The 18,888-nt window shown below is 48.2% G+C and overlaps 1 protein-coding gene across 1 annotated transcript in view; it reads left to right on the top strand.

The window, feature by feature from the left end:
- Window positions 1-18,888, top strand: part of INSC (INSC spindle orientation adaptor protein) — a 119,522-nt gene that overhangs the window by 26,848 nt on the left and 73,786 nt on the right. The window contains exon 2 of the mRNA XM_070426663.1: window positions 4,016-4,116. Coding sequence (XP_070282764.1) covers window positions 4,016-4,116 — 101 coding nt within the window. The remainder of the gene's footprint in view (window positions 1-4,015; window positions 4,117-18,888) is intronic.

Below are 18,888 nucleotides of genomic sequence, written 5' to 3'. Positions count from 1 at the left end.
GGGAGGCAGGTATAACTGAAGAAAACACCTTCATGGGGGCTGATGATTTTCCCAAGTTCATGTACTAACGAGGCACTGAGTCCAGATCTGTCAGGTTCCCAAATTTAAGTTTATGTTGCAACACAGACAGCACGGGGCAAAGGGGGTGCCTTGAATCTATTCTTGGCTTCCTGACATGCTGTGTAGCTTTGGAGGGGTTCTGCTCTGAGCTCCTGTCAATAGAATGAGTTCAGCCTAGGGCAGTGGGAAGGAGTGGCTGCCAGGGCAGCAGGCCCCAGGGGCTTTCCTGAGGGCTGCATGCTTGCAACAGGTCTCTCTATAAACCTAGTGACACTTCAGGCTTAGCTGGGACTGCGGTGTTTCCTCCCCTGATCCCTTCACGCCCCATAACTCTGTCCATGTGACTGTCATGAAGGAAACCAACAGATGAGGGACGAGGAGATGGCCCCACTGTCTGTGCTCCTCTTCCTCCTGCAGTTTTTATGATTTGCTTCATTTTTCTGAGGACTGTCTGTCCTCTCTCTGGCTGTGTCATTGAAGGCCAGCCCTAGGTGGAGCTGGGGGACTCACAGTCTGGGAGGTGGGAGCAGTGGGAGGTGCTGTTGAGAGAGAAGAGGGCTTGGCTATGAAGGGTTAGGGCTGGGTGTCATCACCATGGAACCAGTAGTCAGGCTGTCAACAAATGCTGAACACATGTCACCAGTTCATTGCTCTCATCATCATCATCTGCAATCATAAAACGTGGATACTAGTGCTCCGTCACCTACTAGCTGTGTGAGCTTGGGCAATGGATGTAATTCCACTGAATTTCAGAGATCTCACCTGTAACAAAGGGATGATGATAATATTAAATGAGTTAATACTATATGAACCATTTAGAACAGGGCCGGGCACATAGTACCTAGTCAATAAATATTACCTATTGTTTTCATTATAGAGGTACTCTATAAACATCAGCTGGGTTAAAGTCTTTGCTATTCCCTCTGTCACCTTATAGATAATCTCTCTAACCTGTTTCTTGTTCCCAGTGAATGTGAAGTGTAGCTCCTCTGAGATCTCATCGGAATCATAATCCCAGTTTGACTGGGCAGTTCATTGTGTAGGGTCCTGGGCCTAGTCTCACACTGAGCAAGATGTAGTTTCAGACATCAAGGAATCTTGTCCCACTGGGGAAAGGAGGCAGGCATCGGTAATGCCGTCTGCGAAGGCCAGTGATCGATATACAGTCCAGATGTGCCCAGGAGGCCTGCCCAGGTTTTGTTAGGGGGCAGCCTCCACCAGCATAACTGCTGGGAGACTATGAGCGAAATGGATGAGCAAAGACATCTCACCAGGGTGCTTTGACAAAACAAATCTATATTAGACTTAGTGCATGCCCCTCAGCCAAGAGCCCAGTGTCCCTAACGAAAAGGGTATAGATTTTTGGGGCATGACTTGTTCCTACTGTGCCTTTGCTGGCCCCTTGTGCTCACTGCTTTTGTCCAAAAGGCGCCTCCTCCCCCATCAGTGATTAGGAATCTGTTCTAGAATTTTGTGCTCAGCAAGCTGTGTTCCTAGAATCTGCCTCTTAGAAATTCAGAACATCCAGGCTTCTGTGCCTAACAGCTCTCCCTCCGGGTCCCTCAGATATGACTCGATCAGATCCAGAGGTTCTTTCAATATTCTAGGGTGTGCTTCACCTAGTCACAGAATCCTGACAGGTTCACACTTATTTAGTTTTATATTTTAAAAAATATTTTTTATTGGTTTCAGAGAAAAAGGGAGAGGGAGAGAGAGAGGGGCTAGAAACATCAATGATGAGAGAGAATCATTGATCGGCTGCCTCCTGCATGCCCTCTACAGGGGATCTAGCCTGCAACCTGGGCATCAAACTGTGACTTCATCGGTAAGCGCTCAAACACTGAGCCACGCTGGCCTGGACTGATTGGTTCACACCTTAAAGGACCTGAAACTTCCTTATTGTCTCTGTCTCCTCAGCCGCTCTGAGCTTTAATTCCCTCTTCAACGGTTTTTCTCTGCCCCCCTTTCCTTCTCCATGACAACGATGGCGATAAAATAAGGCCTGCTTGTTCATGCACTCTGAACACATCATAACTTTCGGAGAAATTGGTATTACTTTCTGGTTCTTTAGTCAGACACATCACAAAGGGAATTTTGTTATTTCTAACTTTTTCTTTCGTGTCATACTTTTCAGGCGAGTGACTCACTGGGTTCCCAAAATACATTTTCTCAATAACGATGGTAATGGTAGAAATAACAATGCCGAGACCAGTGACGCACATTGTCCCTGTGCGAGGTGCTTCATGCACTTCATCTCATTTTCCTCATCGCCTTTATCTGATCACGGCGCTGAGCACACAGCAGACTCTCAGGACACGAGAATAATAACAGCTTCTATTTATTTCTCTCCCATCTCTATTACTGATCTCATGTCACTGTTACAGAGTTCTGTGAAATAGATATTAGTCTCAGTTCTAGATAAATAATTAGGGCTCAACATAAAGGTGTTCAAAATCCATTCCACTCCTTCTTTCAACAGGCAACATAGAGTGCTTGCAAGTGGTTCTTGTCCCTGAAGGGCTCACAGTCTAGGGGGGCCCACAGTGGCAGTGAGTCCCTGGAATTAACCAAAGCCTTGGTTTATTCTGGGCCCCTGCCTCCCCATACTTTTTCGATGGACACATGCATTCCAAGCATCATAAGGGGTACTTTGTGTCCAGCCACATCACTATTCATTAAAGTCCTCCTCTGCTCTTTTCTCATAAGGGTCACTGTAATCACAGAGTAAGAGTTTAATTTTTCTGGGCTCTGCTCGCCCACCTCCACTGTATCTTTCCACCAGTTCATTCTTGTGTTTTCTCTGAAGGTCTTGAAGTCTGCTGTCCTCAAACCAGGGCATGTTAGGAGACAGTCCTCCCTCTCTTTGATCACTTTGCCCAGGCAACAGCGATAGAATCTCCACTTCCCACAGGGAGGGCTCCTTTATTGGCTCGGAGAAGGAGTTGGCAGAGAGGGAGGACTGGGGAAGGGACAGGCAAGGCAGGAGGAGACAAAGAGGTGGGCAGCTTGTTTTATGGGGGAAGAAGGACACTATTGTCTCCATCCAACCTGTGAAGCACAGGCAAGCCAAGTGGGTCTTCAGAGCTGGGACTGGAGCCCCTGGGACCCGGCTCCCCTTTATCAGTTAGCCTGCTTTTGTCTGTAGGGAACCCAGATCCTCACTTAAACAACAACTGCATTATCTTACATAACAGGAAGCCTAGAGGTGGGCCCAGCTCCAGGGTCAATCATTCAGGGGTTCAGGGATCAAGGACCTTTCTTCTCCAGCTAGGTCCTCTCCTGATCACAAGATGGTTTCTAGCGGCGACGAAATGATATTCTCTCCTTGCTCAGGTTCAGTGGGAGAGATCCAGTCTTACCTTGTAGTTAGGAGAACATGTTTTTCCTAGAAGCACTCTGAACCAATTACTGGCAGTCTGGGTGAAATTACATCATCTGAAGTGGAATGGATTTTGGGAAGCAACCACCATGCCCATTACAGAGTCACATTTTCCAGGCACAATCAAAGCGAATAACCCAGTGCTGTGATGGTATACAGTTAGGGAATTAGCATGTAGAGTCGCCAGATTTAGCAAATAATATAGGATGCCCAGTTAAATGTGAATTTCAGATAAACCATAGACTTAAGTATAAGTTTCCCTCCTGTTATGTTTGCTGGTCCCTGTGGTCCAATATTGGGTACAAAGCAAAATGGACCAGGCACATATTTGACAATGTGATAAAAGATTGTGGAAGTTCACAGTGGGCTAAGGACTTACTAGTAGAACCAAGGTCAGAGTCTTGTATTACTTTTGTGAGGACAGCGGAGCATGAACTGGTTCAAAAAGCAGAGGAGGGCTAGGGGGGTTTTTCTCCACACCTGCCTTGACTCCTTGCGGCCAGGATCTGGGAGAGAAAGTGATTGTGTCTCCTCTCTCGGGGCCCTCACTGACCCCATCCTCCCTTCTCTTTCCAGGGTCCCGACCGCTGCGGGCAGGCTTTGCTGCAGATCGGGTTCAACATGATGGCGCTGCCTGGAGGCCGCCAGGTGGACTCCATCGCCCTCCCGGGTCAGCGGTAAGTGCCTAGGCCGCAGGTGGTGCCCTCTCCATGCTCCGTCCTGGGAAAGAAGCTTTAGGACAAGGTGTTGGGGATACCAGGTTCACTCGGCAAATATGCCTGGAACTGGGCCCTGGGGCATGGAGGAGTCAGGCACATCCTATCTCTCAAGGAGCTGCAGTCTGAGATCCAGGGAGACAGTGAAGCAAAGAATCCAGTGGGGTGTGCCGCTAAGATAGGGGACCCCAGTGGGGTGTGCCGCTAAGATAGGGGATCCCAGTGGGGTGTGCCGCTAAGATAGGGAACTCCAGAGTAGGTTCCTGATCCTTCCTAGGCCAGGAGGCTGGAGTCACTGGGGGCCCTCAGGGTTAGTGAAGGTCCTCTCTGAGCCTCTTTGAAGGGTCAGTCTACCTTTAAGTGTCTTCTCTTTCCCCCAGAGCACCAGGGAGAGAAGTGAGCGCAGAGCTGGTCCTTGGGAAATGGCGGTTGCCCTGAGTTGGGCAGTAGGGGGGCCGGGGGGTGAGGGAGGGCGGACTGCACTGAACAGGTAAAGGCCAGATGATGAGGTTGGGGAAAGGAGAGACTCGTGGCCCCAGAGGTGCCTTCTCAGCACCTCGGTTCCCTCATGTGTCAAACGGGGAGATAATAGTACTACTTCATAGGGTTGGCGTGTGGATTAAGTGAGTTCATATAAATAAGTGTCCGTCATACAGAGAGAGCTACACAGGGGGAGCTATGACAGTGATGGCGAACCTTTTGAGTTCGGCGTGTCAGCATTTTGAAAAACCCTAACTTAACTCTGGTGCTGTGTCACATATAGAAATTTTTTGATATTTGCAACCATAGTAAAACAAAGACTTATATTTTTGATATTTATTTTATATATTTAAATGCCATTTAACAAAGAAAAATCAACCCAAAAAATGAGTTCGGGTGTCACCTCTGACACGCGTGTCATAGGTTCGCCATCACTGGTTTAGTACGCGCCTGCTGTGCCTCAGAGGTCCTCTCTGGCTCCTCATGTGGGTGATCTTGGGGAGTTCTTCCAGAAATCCCTCCTCTGACCTCTCTTAGCAAGTGACCTCGCTGAGAAAATAAGCAACCGCAGGCAGACTCTCTCAGCAGCCTAATGTTTTAAGCCAGGAGAACGCGGAACCGATGTGGATGAAGCAGACTCTTAGTCTTACAGCTCCAGTGCCAACCAGGCGGGAGGCCCCTACCTGTGGAGCCAGATGGGCGGTAGCAGCTCTGACACTAGTACTTTGGGACACCCCTACAGAGCCCCATGGGTCCCGGGATGGTCAGATCAGAGCTTGTGCAGGGGCGAGGAAGCTGTCCTCACAGGGCAGGTTAGGACAGCGGTTAGGAGTTGGGAGAGTCTCAACTCGATTCTTGGTTCTGTTACTTATTAGCTGTAACCTTGGGCTTTAGTTTCTTCATCTCTGAAAGGGAGATATTTATGCTTACGTCATCGGGTTGTTATGAGAGTTTAGGATAATTTGCATAAAGCACCTGCCTGACATGGGAGCTGCTCCATCAATGTCAACTACTTCAGAAGAGGAATAGGTCCCCGGAGTAGGGCACGTGCGGCCAAGGTAGATCAGCTCCTGGCGCCCTTTCAAGCCTCTGGGAACCACTGACATCCCTTTCCCACTTCCACCCCCCCCAGATAAAAGGAAATTAAATCACACAAAAATGATTTAGAAATTAGATTTCCTTTACCCGGGGTCTTCCGAGATCTGAAAATATTAAATGGAAAGTTTCAGAAATAAACAATTCATAAGTTTTAAATTGTGTGATGTTCCGAGTATCATGATTAAATCTTGTGCTGTCTTCCTCCGTCTCGCCTGGGACATGAGTCATCCCTTTGTCCTGGCTGGAGACGCTACCTGCCTATTAGTCACTAAGAAGCTGTCTCAGTTATCAGATCGCCTCCTGTGGTGCTTGTGTTGCAGCAACTTATTTTAATAGTCACTTTAAAAGTTATTTTAAAGCGAAAGTGTAGTGATGCTGGCAATTTCAACCTGCCAAAGAGAAGCCATAAAGTTCTTGTTATGTATCATTGGAAAGTTCATATTAGCCTAAGGTCATGTCAATCACCTCATTTCATCTCATCACATAGGCATTTTATCATCTCACATCACCAAGGGAAGGGTGAGTACAGGGCAATAAGATATTTTGAGAGACCACATTTACATAACTTTCATTATAGTATATTGTTCTATTTATTATTATTTATTGTTGTTAATCTCTTACTGTGCCTAAATTATAAATTAAACTTTACCATAGGGATGTATGCATAGGAAAAAGACACACACAGTATGCCTAAGGTTTGGTGCTATTATTTATGGTTTCAGGCACCCACTGGGGGCCTTGGAATGTATCCTGGAAGATAAGTGGGGGATTCTGTATCCTTTTGGAGGCAGGATAGGGCTTCTAATTGATATTATATAGCAAATACTGTGACAGGACTAAGATGATGTCATGAGTTCTGGCTGACCACAAGCATTGCAACCTGAGAAAATGCTTGTTTAGGATGTCTTGGCCCTCACAGTGTGGGCTGCAAAGATGGTATTTCCTTTAATATAGTTACAGCCTGGAATTGGGGGAATACTGGGAGGAATACAATCCCTGTGCCTACCAGCCTATCAATCACGTGTGTTCTGGGGGCAGGTGCATAGGCCACACTCACAGAGAAGGCGCATGTGTATTTACAGGATGTGGGAGGGGTTAATTCATCGAATCTGAAGCTGCACTGGGGGCAGACAATAGCAGCCACCTCTTCTTTCCTCTTGTTCCAAGTTGCGGAGGCCTCTGTCATGGGGAACAACACCATGATTATTGTGCCCAGATAAATAATTCACGTTAGATAATTGGTTTCTTTCTGTTGCGTTCCACTGAAACTCAATTTTGCTCTGTGGTGCCAGTGTTTACCTCAACATACAAAATAAACAAATGCTGCGAAGTTGCGTGGGGCCATCCAGCAGCCTGGGTGAGTCATATGAGACCCTGATGAGTAAATAGCATCAAAGGGGCTTTTCTAGGTGCAGGCTCCTGGGTGAGAGCAGAGGGCGGGGAGCAATAGCATCCCTGGCTAGGGCTTGGGATCCTGTGCTGAACTGACATGGGTGTTAGGAGGGGCTGTGACAGGGTTTGTAACTCTGACTGTATCTGAATCTCCTGGGAAACTTTCAGATTTAAAAGCAATAAAATAAGGAAGCCAAAGTACAAAACCCTGCTCTTGGAGACTTTAATGTAGGCCTAAGTGGTGACAGCTTATAGGCCTTGGAATTGGACTTGGGCTCAAATCCCAGCTTCGCTTCCTACCAGCTGTGTGCCCTTGGCTGGCCCTAAAGCCGGATCAGCACCACGTTCATCTTCTCTCACAGGTGGCGGTGATCGTTACTTTAAGAGTTTGCATAAGTACTGGGGCTCAAGAAGGAAGGTCTCTCTAGGGTGCAGGGTGCCCGGCAGTGCACAGCCCACACGACACCAGCCGTCCCGGCGACAGAAACCAGCCCGCCCTGCATCCCTCAGTAGTGGGAACCCTTGCCAGCTCAGGTCCAAATACCTCCCTGGAGAGTCAAGGATGTATGGGTGGGAGCGAAGAGGGCAGGAGACTGTGGCTGCTATGTCTCTAGCTGGAGGCTGTTTGCTAATGATACTCCCAGCAACTAGAGGCAACAAGTCCTTCCTTAAAGGGGAACCTGAGCGGCACATACAACATTCACCCCATGAGGAAACTGAGGCTGGAAGCGGTGATATGACTCGCCAAGGATGGAGCTGGGAAGGAGCAGAGCTTGACACATGCTCCCAGAGGGAGCTTGAGCCGAGCACGGGCCCATCCTCGATCCAGTCTGCCTTTTCCACAGTATTCCTGGGAGCCTTACACAAGCAAATTGTTCACTCATTTATTCAGCTACTTGTTTATTCATTAGCCTTCAACTAAATTTTTTTTCTATAAATAATGTATTAAGCGCAGATCATATGCCTTGTGCGTTGCGTACTAGTATATTGTTAACCAAATAGGGCATGGTCCCTTCCTTATGGAACACACTGATTTATCTCTTGACCCGATGAGGCCTGGATCTGTAGCAAGTATACGACTTGGTTCTTTCATACGGGACCTCTCACTGTCTGAGATGAGCCGGGACGGGGGAGTGCCACTGCAGCTAGTGGCCGGCAGCCTCCTGGGTCACCGCTGGCCTGCTGGCGAGGAGCCCTCCGGCTTCCTGAGCCAGCGGGGACCGTCGCAGGCCAGCCTGTCTCCAACTAGATAATGGCTTGCATGTGTGTGCCCCTGGTCTGTGGCTGGTTTTCTGCTGCTGGGCTGAGTTCTGGGCCTGCGGTGAAATGTGCAGACTGTAATTGTCAATGGGATAATTGGATATTTTTCTGTTGTTTAAACCAACAGGAAGGCCAATCAAAGTTAGAATCAAATTCCCTCCCTTCTCAACATCTCCCAAGAGAAATCCACAGAAACAGAGGGCGTGACCTGGTGAAGGCAGAGGGACAGTGATTCAACGGTTATTTTTAAGAAGAGAGGTTAGATTTAAATTCCCATACCAGGCTGGGAGCTGGGATCATAGAAGCATGGAACATTGTTGCTGGACATGCCTCAGAGCTCCTCTGTGTCATCCCTTCATGATAAGATGGGGAAACTGAGGCCCAGAGAAGGGGATAGAGCTGCCAAAATGCTCTTCAGGCTTCCTCCTGCCCATTGCGCAGTGCTGCCTTCGCCAGGCTGTTTCTTAAGCTCATGCTCCCACCCAGTCTCCCTAGAAGCTCTGTGTCCAAGCCCCGGTGTAATTCTCACTAGCAATGATCTGTAACAGATATCATTTCATTCGTTCACTCATTCATTCGAATGAGATTTACTTTGGGCTGAGAACTTTAGGCCAGGCCCTGGGTAGTACAATAATGATTTATGTAAATATCATCTTTCCTACTCAGTGATGAATGTCCTGAGGGCTGAACTCATTTCTGATTCATGTTTGTGCTCCTGTGAGCATTAGAATGCACACAGTGGGAGCTCAGTAAGTGGCTGAATGAATAAGTGTTTAATAAATGTTTGATGAATGAAGGACACATGGCTGAGGGGTCTCAGGTGACTCTGAGAATTAGGTTGGATTTTGTTTCTTTCTCCAAAATATCCCTACTTCCAGCAAGCCGTTCTCATTCTGCTGCTTAGAGGGGAAGAGTAAGCTAGCGTTTTATCTTCATTAATTTAAATACTCTTTCTGAGTGAAAGCCAGAGGTTTAATTGCTTGATGGAGTCAGGGAGCTGGAGAGACATGTTTTTTTCTTCTTCTAAAGAATAGTGATTCAGAAATATTTTCAGTCTTTACTTTTAAATTCACTGGAAAAAAGTGTGCAGCTTTATTATGCAGTCTGTTGCTGAAGAACAGAATGCAGTGAGGAGCAGAGACTAAGAGGCAAAGGCTCCTTTCCTCCCTCCCTCCCTCCTTCCTTCCTTCCTTTTTTCTGGCCCTGCTTTTTATTTACCTGCTGTGTGTCACCAGGCAAATTCCCTGCCCCCTGAGCTTTAGTTTCTTTGTGTGAGGATGAGGAGGAGACAAGTTTTCCCAGGGACCCTTCGAGCCTTTACTGTTCTAGAAGCCTGTGAGTGAGTTTTGGATAGTCTGTTCCCTTTTCTGGAAAAAAAAAAAATCCTACTTCAGTGCCTCAGGGCTGGGAAAGCAATCCCATTGACCAAAACAAGGTCTTCTATTCCTTCCTATGCCATGCACAGAGGCCTAGTGTTTGCCTTGTAGCTGGCATGGAAGTGGTAAGACCTCCCCGCTTGGGAGTCCCTTCCGGATTCTGAGGCTGTGTCCAGTTCAGGTTTTATGGAAGCTTTTGGTATATTCAGGAGAAGTGTTGTGTGGGGAGGAATAGGTTGCCCTGCTTTGATGGCATACAATACAGATAAATCTATAAATCCCAGCACTCCCACATGCTTCGTGATTTGAAGTCCCTGCTTTTGACTTCGTCTTCACCCCTCTGACTATACTTAGCAACTTGCCATTTTCTCAGCGTGTGGTCTGATGCCATCACTCATTTGCACATGCTGTTTGTTTCTTCTGTGGGAACCCTCTGCTTCTTCCACTGGTGAACTTGAGGCATCCTTCAGTGCTGGCCTGGGGAGCTTTCTCAGAGAGTCTAGCTTAGGCTAAGCCTCCCTTCTCTGTGCTTCCAAAATTCTCTATGCTTCCCTCCAAATGCCACGTGAAGGACAGCGAGCCCTAAATGCTTATTTGCAGTCATTCATTTATTCATTCAGTAAATATTTATTCAGTGCCTATGGTGCACCAGGTGCGGTGCTTGGTGGAGGGAACACGTCATTTGCAATAGAAGGTCCTGCCTTCTTGGAGAACATGTTTTCATCATCTTCCCTCTGTAATCCCAGCAACGTAGCCCAGTACCTGACACATTGGGGTGCCTAGTCAGGGTTGGGGGCCATTACAAAGTGTTCTCGGCATAGTAGAGTGTTCACTTACAGAGAATCCACCTTTTCACACAGTAGTTGGACTAGAGTAAGGCAGTGTTAAGGCCTTGATTCAATCTTAATTATTCACTTAACCTTCAAAACAATTCCACGGGCCTTGCATAACTGAGATTTAGTAGGTTAAATGACTTGACCAAGGTCATTCAGTGGATAAGTAGAAATAAGAATCTAGGAGGTCTAAGACCAGAGCTTGCTCTTGACTACCATACTAGGCTCTCTGATTTCTTTAACAATTCTAGACTTTGAAGGAACATTTGAAACCCATTTTAAGTGAAAAAAGTCTAAAATGAACCAACAAGAGTGTAGGCATAGCTTTCCACAAACTATTGACCTCCAACATCTGGGGAACACTGGATGCCAGGGCAGCAGGATTAGCTGGGGGTGAGGAACTGGTATCAGCAGCTGGCGGGGGTGTGGGAGGGGCAAAATATGGATCTGTTGAACTGGGAAATAGTGTTCCCTTTGGCATCTGAAGGATGAGGCACTATTACCTTCCCCCAGTGATGGGCTTTGATGAATGAAGGTGGCAATCTAAGGGCAGAAGCAGAGGCAGAGCAAGGCCAGTGAGGGGGTGGGGAGAACTCTTTGCATCTGGAGTCCTTAGAGGGTTACTTCCCACCTTGTGTGCATGGCCTTCCTGGCTCCCTGCTCTGGCAGCGCTTCCGGTGCAAACTTGTCAGATGTCTGTGACGATGGGGCCACAGGCATCTGACAACTTTTGTCTTGACTTGAAACAATGTATAACCAATTCTCTCCCAGAAAGAAATGAGGCAAGGGTTTGAAAAAATGACTAGACATGCCATAGTCTAAATCAGCGGTTGCCAACCAGTGGTCCTCGGACCACTGGTGTCGCATGAGGTCCGAAAGGTTGGTGACCGCTGGTCTAAATAATCACAAGCTTTAAAAGGGCATTGGTATGTCACATAGGGTAGTCTTGCATAGTAGAAAGAGCCCTGGCTGTGGATTTGAGGGTGAGAGTAGCCCCTAAATTGCTAAAGAAATCAGAGAGCCTAGTATGATAGTCAAGAGCAAGCTCTGGTCTTAGACCTCCTAGGTCAGTGGTTCTCAACCTTCTGGCCCTTTAAATACAGTTCCTCATGTTGTGACCCAACCATAAAATTATTTTCCTTGCTACTTCATAACTGTAATGTTGCTACTGTTATGAATCATAATGTAAATATCTGATATGCAGGATGGTCTTAGGCGACCCCTGTAAAAGGATCGTTCAACCGCCAAAGGGGTTGCGACCCACAGGTTGAGAACCACTGTCCTAGGTTATTTCTACTTATCCACTGAATGACCTTGGTCAAGTCATTTAACCTACTAAATCTCAGTTATACAAGGCCCGTGGAATTGTTTTGAAGGTTAAGTGAATAATTAAGATTGAATCAAGCCCTAACACAGTGCCTAGAATGTAATAAGCATTCAATAACTTTAGCTTTATTATCGCTATTGTCAGTGAGTTTGGACAACTTATATACTGCCTCTAAGCCTCAGTTTCTAAATCTGTAAAATGGGTTGGTAATCTCCAACCATGTAACAGCTCTAAGGGCTAAAGGAGAGAGTGCTTGATACACAGAGGAACTCTATTATTGATAATCCTCTCTTCTTGCTGTGTGGGTACTTAATTCCCTCTGACTTTAGAAATATTTTAGGGAGCCCATTGTTGCACACTGCAATTTCTTGGTCTGTTACTAGGCCGTTCCCTTCTCTTACACCGACTCCACCCTGAATAAATCCAGCTTAAAAAAATGCATCTGACCAGTAGCCTGGTATGTGGAGATGATTGTGGTTACATCTGGCTTTGTGTTGAGAATCTGCCAGACTCCAGAAAGCCCAGGTTTTGAGGCTTGGTCACCTCCTTCCAGATGTTCCAGGAAAGCTGCCACACAGAGCAAGGAGTGGGGTTACTCGGGGAGTAGGCATCTGCTTCTCTCAGGGGTTCTGCTGAGAACAGGGCAGGGCTCCTGTGAACCCCACTCACTTCTGGGATGCCCTCCCCGCTCGCAGGCGTGGGGGCAATGTTTATAGCATCAGGCTTAGATTCTTGTTCACTGTGGAGACAGGAAATCCAACCCCGGTCCCGGCCCCTGGCCCCTGGCCCCTCCAGCTCTTTGGCTGGAGACCCTACGGCTCCACGAAGGGAATGTGATTCATTGCCAGTCCATCTGCTTTGACCTCAATTTTCAGTTTCCTTCCTCTGTGTGAGTAATCAGAGCAGTCGCCTGTATTCGCCAAGGAAAGATTTCATGCACAGTGAGATGGCACCTTGCAGTTCATTGCTTAAGACAATTGAACCACTGGGAGTTGTGAGGTGCAGGGACAGCAAGCAGCCCCCACTGCAGAGCAGGAGCTGCCCAGTTTGAGCAGACTTTATATAGTATTAGGGTTAATCAACAAATCCAATAGAAGAGGTGGAACCTGGAGGAGCAGAAAGCTAATGACAGAGTCAGGCAAGCTATGCAATTACGGGATACTCAACGCTAACACAGGCCAAACCTTAATGAGCCGCAGTCCCTAGACTCTCAGATGGAGAAGAGCAGCTCATTATGTGGCGGCATGGTGGCTGAGTCTGGGAGTGGACTGGCGAGGGGTGGGGCCATGTGGGGCTCGCCAGGCCTGGTCCCCTCCCTCTCTGGGAAAGTTTGGGGCCTCTTTGATGGACCTTTCTGCAGGGCCTGGCCCCTTCTGCTGTGACCTCGCATATCCCACTTGTCATAGTGCCTCACCCTGACATCAAGCAAAATGAAGCCCCAGCTCCTCCCTGGGTGGGTGTCCTGTCTCGGCCAGGGCAGTGCCTTCACCCAGACTAGAAACCCAAGGGCCAGCCTTGCTCTTGTCCTCTGCTCACCCTCACGTTTTCTCATGTCCCTCCCAGGTCACCTGCGTTTCCTATCTCACGTCACTGCCCTCGTTCCAGCTTCTGTCCTCTCCTTGTTTTATAACCGTCATCTCCCAGCAGGCCATCCTCCTACCTAGTATCGAACCCTGCTCGGTTCAGTTTCTACTAACTCTCTGCATAGTTATGTCACTGCCCTGCTCTAAGAGGTTTTCAGGGGCTCCAAACTGCCTTCAGGATTACATTCAAATTCCGAATCATGTCAAGGTCTTTGATCCACGAGTCCCTGTTTTTCCCGTTAGGCCCCTTCCTGGCCCCTCCCTCACGGGCCCCCAATGCTCGCTTGAGTCCAACGAGACTTCTTGTGGTATTGCTATTTTTATACCTCAAGGCCTTTTCACATTTATGTGGAAATCGTTTTGTCCTTGTCGTCCTGGCCAACTCCCCTCCTCTAAGAACCGGGCAAATGTCATTTCCTTTGTGTACACATTCCCAGGCGAAGTCAGGCTCCGTCTGCTGGGATCCTGGGCTCCTGCTCACAGCATTGCGATGGCCGATGGCCGTGCGGTGTTCAGTTGATATGAGCAGAGACTCGGGACTATAGAGACTGAGTTTAAGTGATCACGGCCCCACCACTTACTCACTATGTGGCTAAACATGTGGCCTGATGTGTAAACTAAAAGGTTTGGCTTTGTCTTTCCCTTTCTGTTCTCCTCCTTACTTGAAGGAGAATTCTTTTCATGTGAGTAAGAAGTCTCCGGGTCTGTAAATGGGGGTAATAATAGTCTTTCTCCCTGGGTTGGGGGGCCCTTCTGGAGAGCGGCCCAGCCAGTGCAGCCCAGCATGAAGGAGTCTTCCCACAACTGGGGGTAGAGAACCCTTGGTCAGGGCCTGAGGCTTGGGGGTAGAGCGAGTGTGTGGTGGAGGGGAGGGGTCCAAGTGGTGGGGCCTGGAGGCTGATGAGTCTCTGCAGCCCTGCAGACTGGGCAGACTGGCTCTTGGCCACCCTCTAGTGGTGGCCTCTGTATTCTCACCTGCATTTTCCAGAACCACAGGGAGGTATCAGGATGGCAACTCGCATATTAGATCTGTGAATTCTCCTAAATGTTTCACTTCAGCAAGTGAAAAGAATTCTCCTTCAAGTAAGGAGGAGAACAGAAAGGGAAAGACAAAGCCAAACCCTTTTAGTTTACACATCAGGCCCCATGTTTACCCATGAAGGTTGAGGGCAGCTGAGGCTGACTTAGTGCCTGTGAGAATGCAGTTCTAATTTCACCTGGCGGTACTAACATGCCATTTGGATAGAGCACAGCCTTTTATAAAGCACTTGGAGTAACATTAAGGACATGGGGTCCAGAGTCCGATGGGCTGGGTTCAGAGCCAAACGTTGCCACTCACAAGCTGGGTGATCTCCAAGCTTCAGTTTCCTCATCTGCAAAAGTGAGATAATACGAGGCCCCTCCTCACAGGGTCGCTGTGAAAGCTAAACGAGATAATCCATGTGAAGCCGACCACATGACAGCTGGCACAGGGCCCAGCCTCAGTAAATGTTAGCAGTAATGATTATGGATTTTTTTTTCCTTGACCCTCACACAACCCAATGAGACAGACAGTACAACTGTATAGATTCTTGTCCTTCCCATTTGATACTCAATTCAGTTTTTTTAAAAAAATATATTTTATTGATTTTTTACAGAGAGGAAGGAAGAGGGATAGAGAGTTAGATACATCAGTGAGAGAGAAACATGGATCTGATGCCTCTTGCACACGCCCTACTGGGAATGTGCCTGCAACCAATGTACATGCCCTTGCCTGGAATCGAACCTGGGACCCTTCAGTCTGCAGGCTGACGCTCCATCCACTGAGTCAAACCAGCCAGGGCCTTAATTCAGTTTTATAAATAGACACTGAGCATCTACAGTGCTAGAGGTGGCATGAAGGGAGGACATGGCAGATACAAGCCCTCCTCTACTTGTAGTCTAGTGCAGTGGTCGGCAAACTGCGGCTTGGCAAACTGCGGTTCGCGAGCCACATGCGGCTCTTTGGCCCCTTGAGTGTGGCTCTTCCACAAAATACTGCCTTCTGTGCATGGGCCACGAAGTTTCAATCACACTGTATGTGTGTGCCCGCACGTGGTATTTTGTGGAAGAGCCACACTCAAGGGGCCAAGAACCGCATGTGGCTCGCGAGCCGCGGTTTGCCGACCACAGGTCTAATGGACACAGCAGATATTAATCAAGGAGTTAAACACTTGAAACTGGTGTCTTGATGGGGAAAAGACTGGGTATTGCAGACACGTGTGGAACATGGGACATAAGTTCATCTAGGAGCCAGAGAAACCTCCTTCAGAGGAGACATTTAGGCTTGGATTTTGAGGATGCACAGGCATCAGCAAGGTGAAGAGGAGAGGGAGAGAGAAGGGCCCGTATGTGCAAAGTCTAGATGCTGGAAGTCACAGCAGAGGGACGGAAACGGTGGCTGGCACAGTGGTTGGAAATGAGGGAGAAGGCAGGTCAGGGGCTGCGGCTCAGAGAGGGCAAGTATCCTGCAGAACACAGTTAGCAAGGGGTAGAAGTGGGAGAGGGACCCAGATGCTGCTTTCTCCTCAGGTGTCCTTGCTGCTAGCACTGTCACGCTGACGCTCATATGTACGTTGGCAATGCACAAGTGTATCCTTTTTAGATGTTGAAAATGAGTTGCTTCTGAGCTAATAGAGGCCAGGAAATGTTCACAGCGCCCCCGCGCTCTCTGAGGGCATCTGAAATGCCAGTGTTCGACAGCGTGAGATGATGAGCTCTGAGTCATCGAGAGGAGGCGGTTGTCAAATGCACACACTGGCTCATGGGACTGGAAAGTTACCTGGAACTAACTTCATGTTTCTTAACTTTCTGAAACAAATAGCAGCCTGCTGGCTCGGGGAGCCGGACAGACTGCGGAGGCGGCCAGGGCTTTGGAGCCAGGCAGACCTGGATTGAAGTCTGGGCTCTGCCATTGATTAGCCGTAGGCACCTCTCTGAGCCTCTGTCTTTTCCTCCTCTGTAAAATGAGGAGAATAAAAAGCCTTGCTGTGCATACAAAGTAGATATTGTATATGCAAGCACTTGATATGTGCCCGGCATACAGAAAAGTACTCAATAACATTTTCTTTATGGCAGGCTTGGAAGTGAGCTAGATTTGTTTTGAATGGGTTTTTAGAGTGGTCGAGCCTCTTCCTTACCCTTCAAACCCTTCTGTAGATTGATGGAAGGCCACAACCTGAAGAAATGGGTGGGACAAAGTTCCATTATTCATGCCCCTTCACAAATTACTCCTGGTGTACGGTGTACGGCAGGCCCCGCTGCCCCTTCCCCAGCATTCCTGGGGATATCTGAAACGTGGGATCAACCCACTACGGCGTTAGATTGGGGATTTCTGGGGAAAAATCAGGAAACGCCAGTGCGACAGCTTGGAGCAGAGGGTCGGTGCAGAAGATGGTGGAGAACACGGGATCACAGAGGGAAGGAGGCCAACCCCAGGGTAACAGGTGGATGCAGGAGGCTTTTTGCAGAATCCGTTGAAGGAGAGAAAGCCTCCTTCCTGGTTCTCTGGCTCCCGCGCTGCACAGATGGATCAGCTGCCGGTTGGGAGCAGGACTGCTGTGAGCTGTCCAACACCAGACCCTGGGGAGACTCTGCACTGAAAGTGTGAACTCGGAGTTAGGCCTGGAGAGCGGTCTGCTCCTTGCACGGAAGCCCCGCTGCGCAGAGGCCTGTGCCGAGGCAGCTCAGCGTGGGGTTCCAAGGTGGATCAGAAGCAGGGTAATGACAGCCCTGGACGATTTGAACAAACCCAGAGAAGCGGCATTTCCTTTAGTCACAACTGGCTGGGGCTTCAGTGCCTTAGTGAGGAGGGGCTGAGCTTAATGCCCTAACCACACTGTAAATTATTTATAGCTCGTTGCATAAATAATTATGCTCAAGGTAACTGTTTAGTAAACAGTTTATACTTCACTGCATCAGAGGTTAAGGCGTTCTAAAATAACCTTCGCTGTTTCCATGAAGCCCTTCGTCAGAGAGCCTTCCAGGTTGGGTTGAAGAGAGATGTCAGGTGGGCCCAGCTGCCGTCTGGTGACATCAGATGACTCGGAAAGAGTTCTCCTGTGTGTTGAGTGTGGAACCCAGCGTGCTTGCAGTGGCTTCCTGCGTGGCCCAGCCAGAGTCCCTTCTCCGAGTGCACGTCTTCTCATCTTTCCCTTGCTCTCGGCACTCTAGCCACTTATCTCCATACTGTTTCCTCGAACGAACCTGCGCACTCCCACCGAGGGCCTCTGTCTGCCTGTTCCCTCTGCCTGGAATGCCCGTGCCCATATTTCAGCTTAGTTGATTCTCTAACCTCTTTGACGTGTTTGCTCAAGTGTTACGTTCCTAAAGGCCCTGCCCTGACCACTTATTTAAAGTGGCCATTACCTCCCTGCCTCCCGCATGGACAATCTATTCCCCACTTATTCGGACTCTACTTTTTTAAAAAAGGATCTTTATTATTGAAAGTATTACAGCTGTCTCCTTTTTGCTCCCATTGAACCCCTCCACCTCACTCCTACCCTCTCCCCAGGCCTTCACTATTGTCTGTGTCCATAGGTTATGCATATATGCATATAAATTCTGACTCTACTTTTTAAAAAAATATTTTTATTGATTTCAGAGAGGAAAGGAGAGGGAGAGAAAGATAGAAACATCAATGATGAGAGAGAATCATCGATCGGCTGCCTCCTGCATACCCCACACTGGGGATCCAGCCTGCAACTCAGGCATGTGGCCTGATCGAGAATTGAACCGTGACTTCCTGGTTCATAGATGGATGCTCAACCACTGAGCCATGCCAGCTGGGTCCTGACTCTACTTTCTAATAGAAGTTATTGGCTTGTAACATACGATATACTCTTAAATTCATTATAGTCTGTTTTCCCTTGCTGTAATGTACCCTTCACAGGGGCAGGGGTTTTTGTACTTGTTTGTTTATCATGTATCCCAAGCAGCTAGAACAGGTTTTGGCACATAGGAGGCACTAAGGAAGTATTTACCGAGTGAATATTCAGGGCGGGAATTGTGAAAGCATGAAGGCTGCACATTCTGCATGGGTGCTGGGAGTGCCTTGGAAGTTTTGGGAATGCAGTTTTTTGGGGGGAGGTCCAGTCCGTGCGAGGGACTGGCCATCCTCAAAAGAGGAGACAGTAGTCCCATTAGACTTAACCTGTGGGACTCAAACCGAACTCATCTTCCTGTTTTCCAAACTCGTTTCTTCTAATTCACTCAGCAACTCAAGTAAAAAAAAAAACCCGTGTCACATCTTTATTTCCAGTTATTCATTATCCATATGCGTCAGTATCTGGGTCCTGCTGATTTTATCTTTTTAATTATTCTGGCATGATTATTCTCCAGCATCACTGCAATCACCGCCAGCATTC

This window comes from Myotis yumanensis, unplaced genomic scaffold (assembly GCF_028538775.1).
Source record: "Myotis yumanensis isolate MYYU_CA2020_CCGP unplaced genomic scaffold, mMyoYum1.0.hap1 SCAF_10, whole genome shotgun sequence".
NCBI lineage: Eukaryota > Metazoa > Chordata > Mammalia > Chiroptera > Vespertilionidae > Myotis > Myotis yumanensis.
The sequence above is the reverse complement of the archived record's forward strand: the minus strand, read 5'-3'. Positions and strand labels throughout refer to the sequence as shown.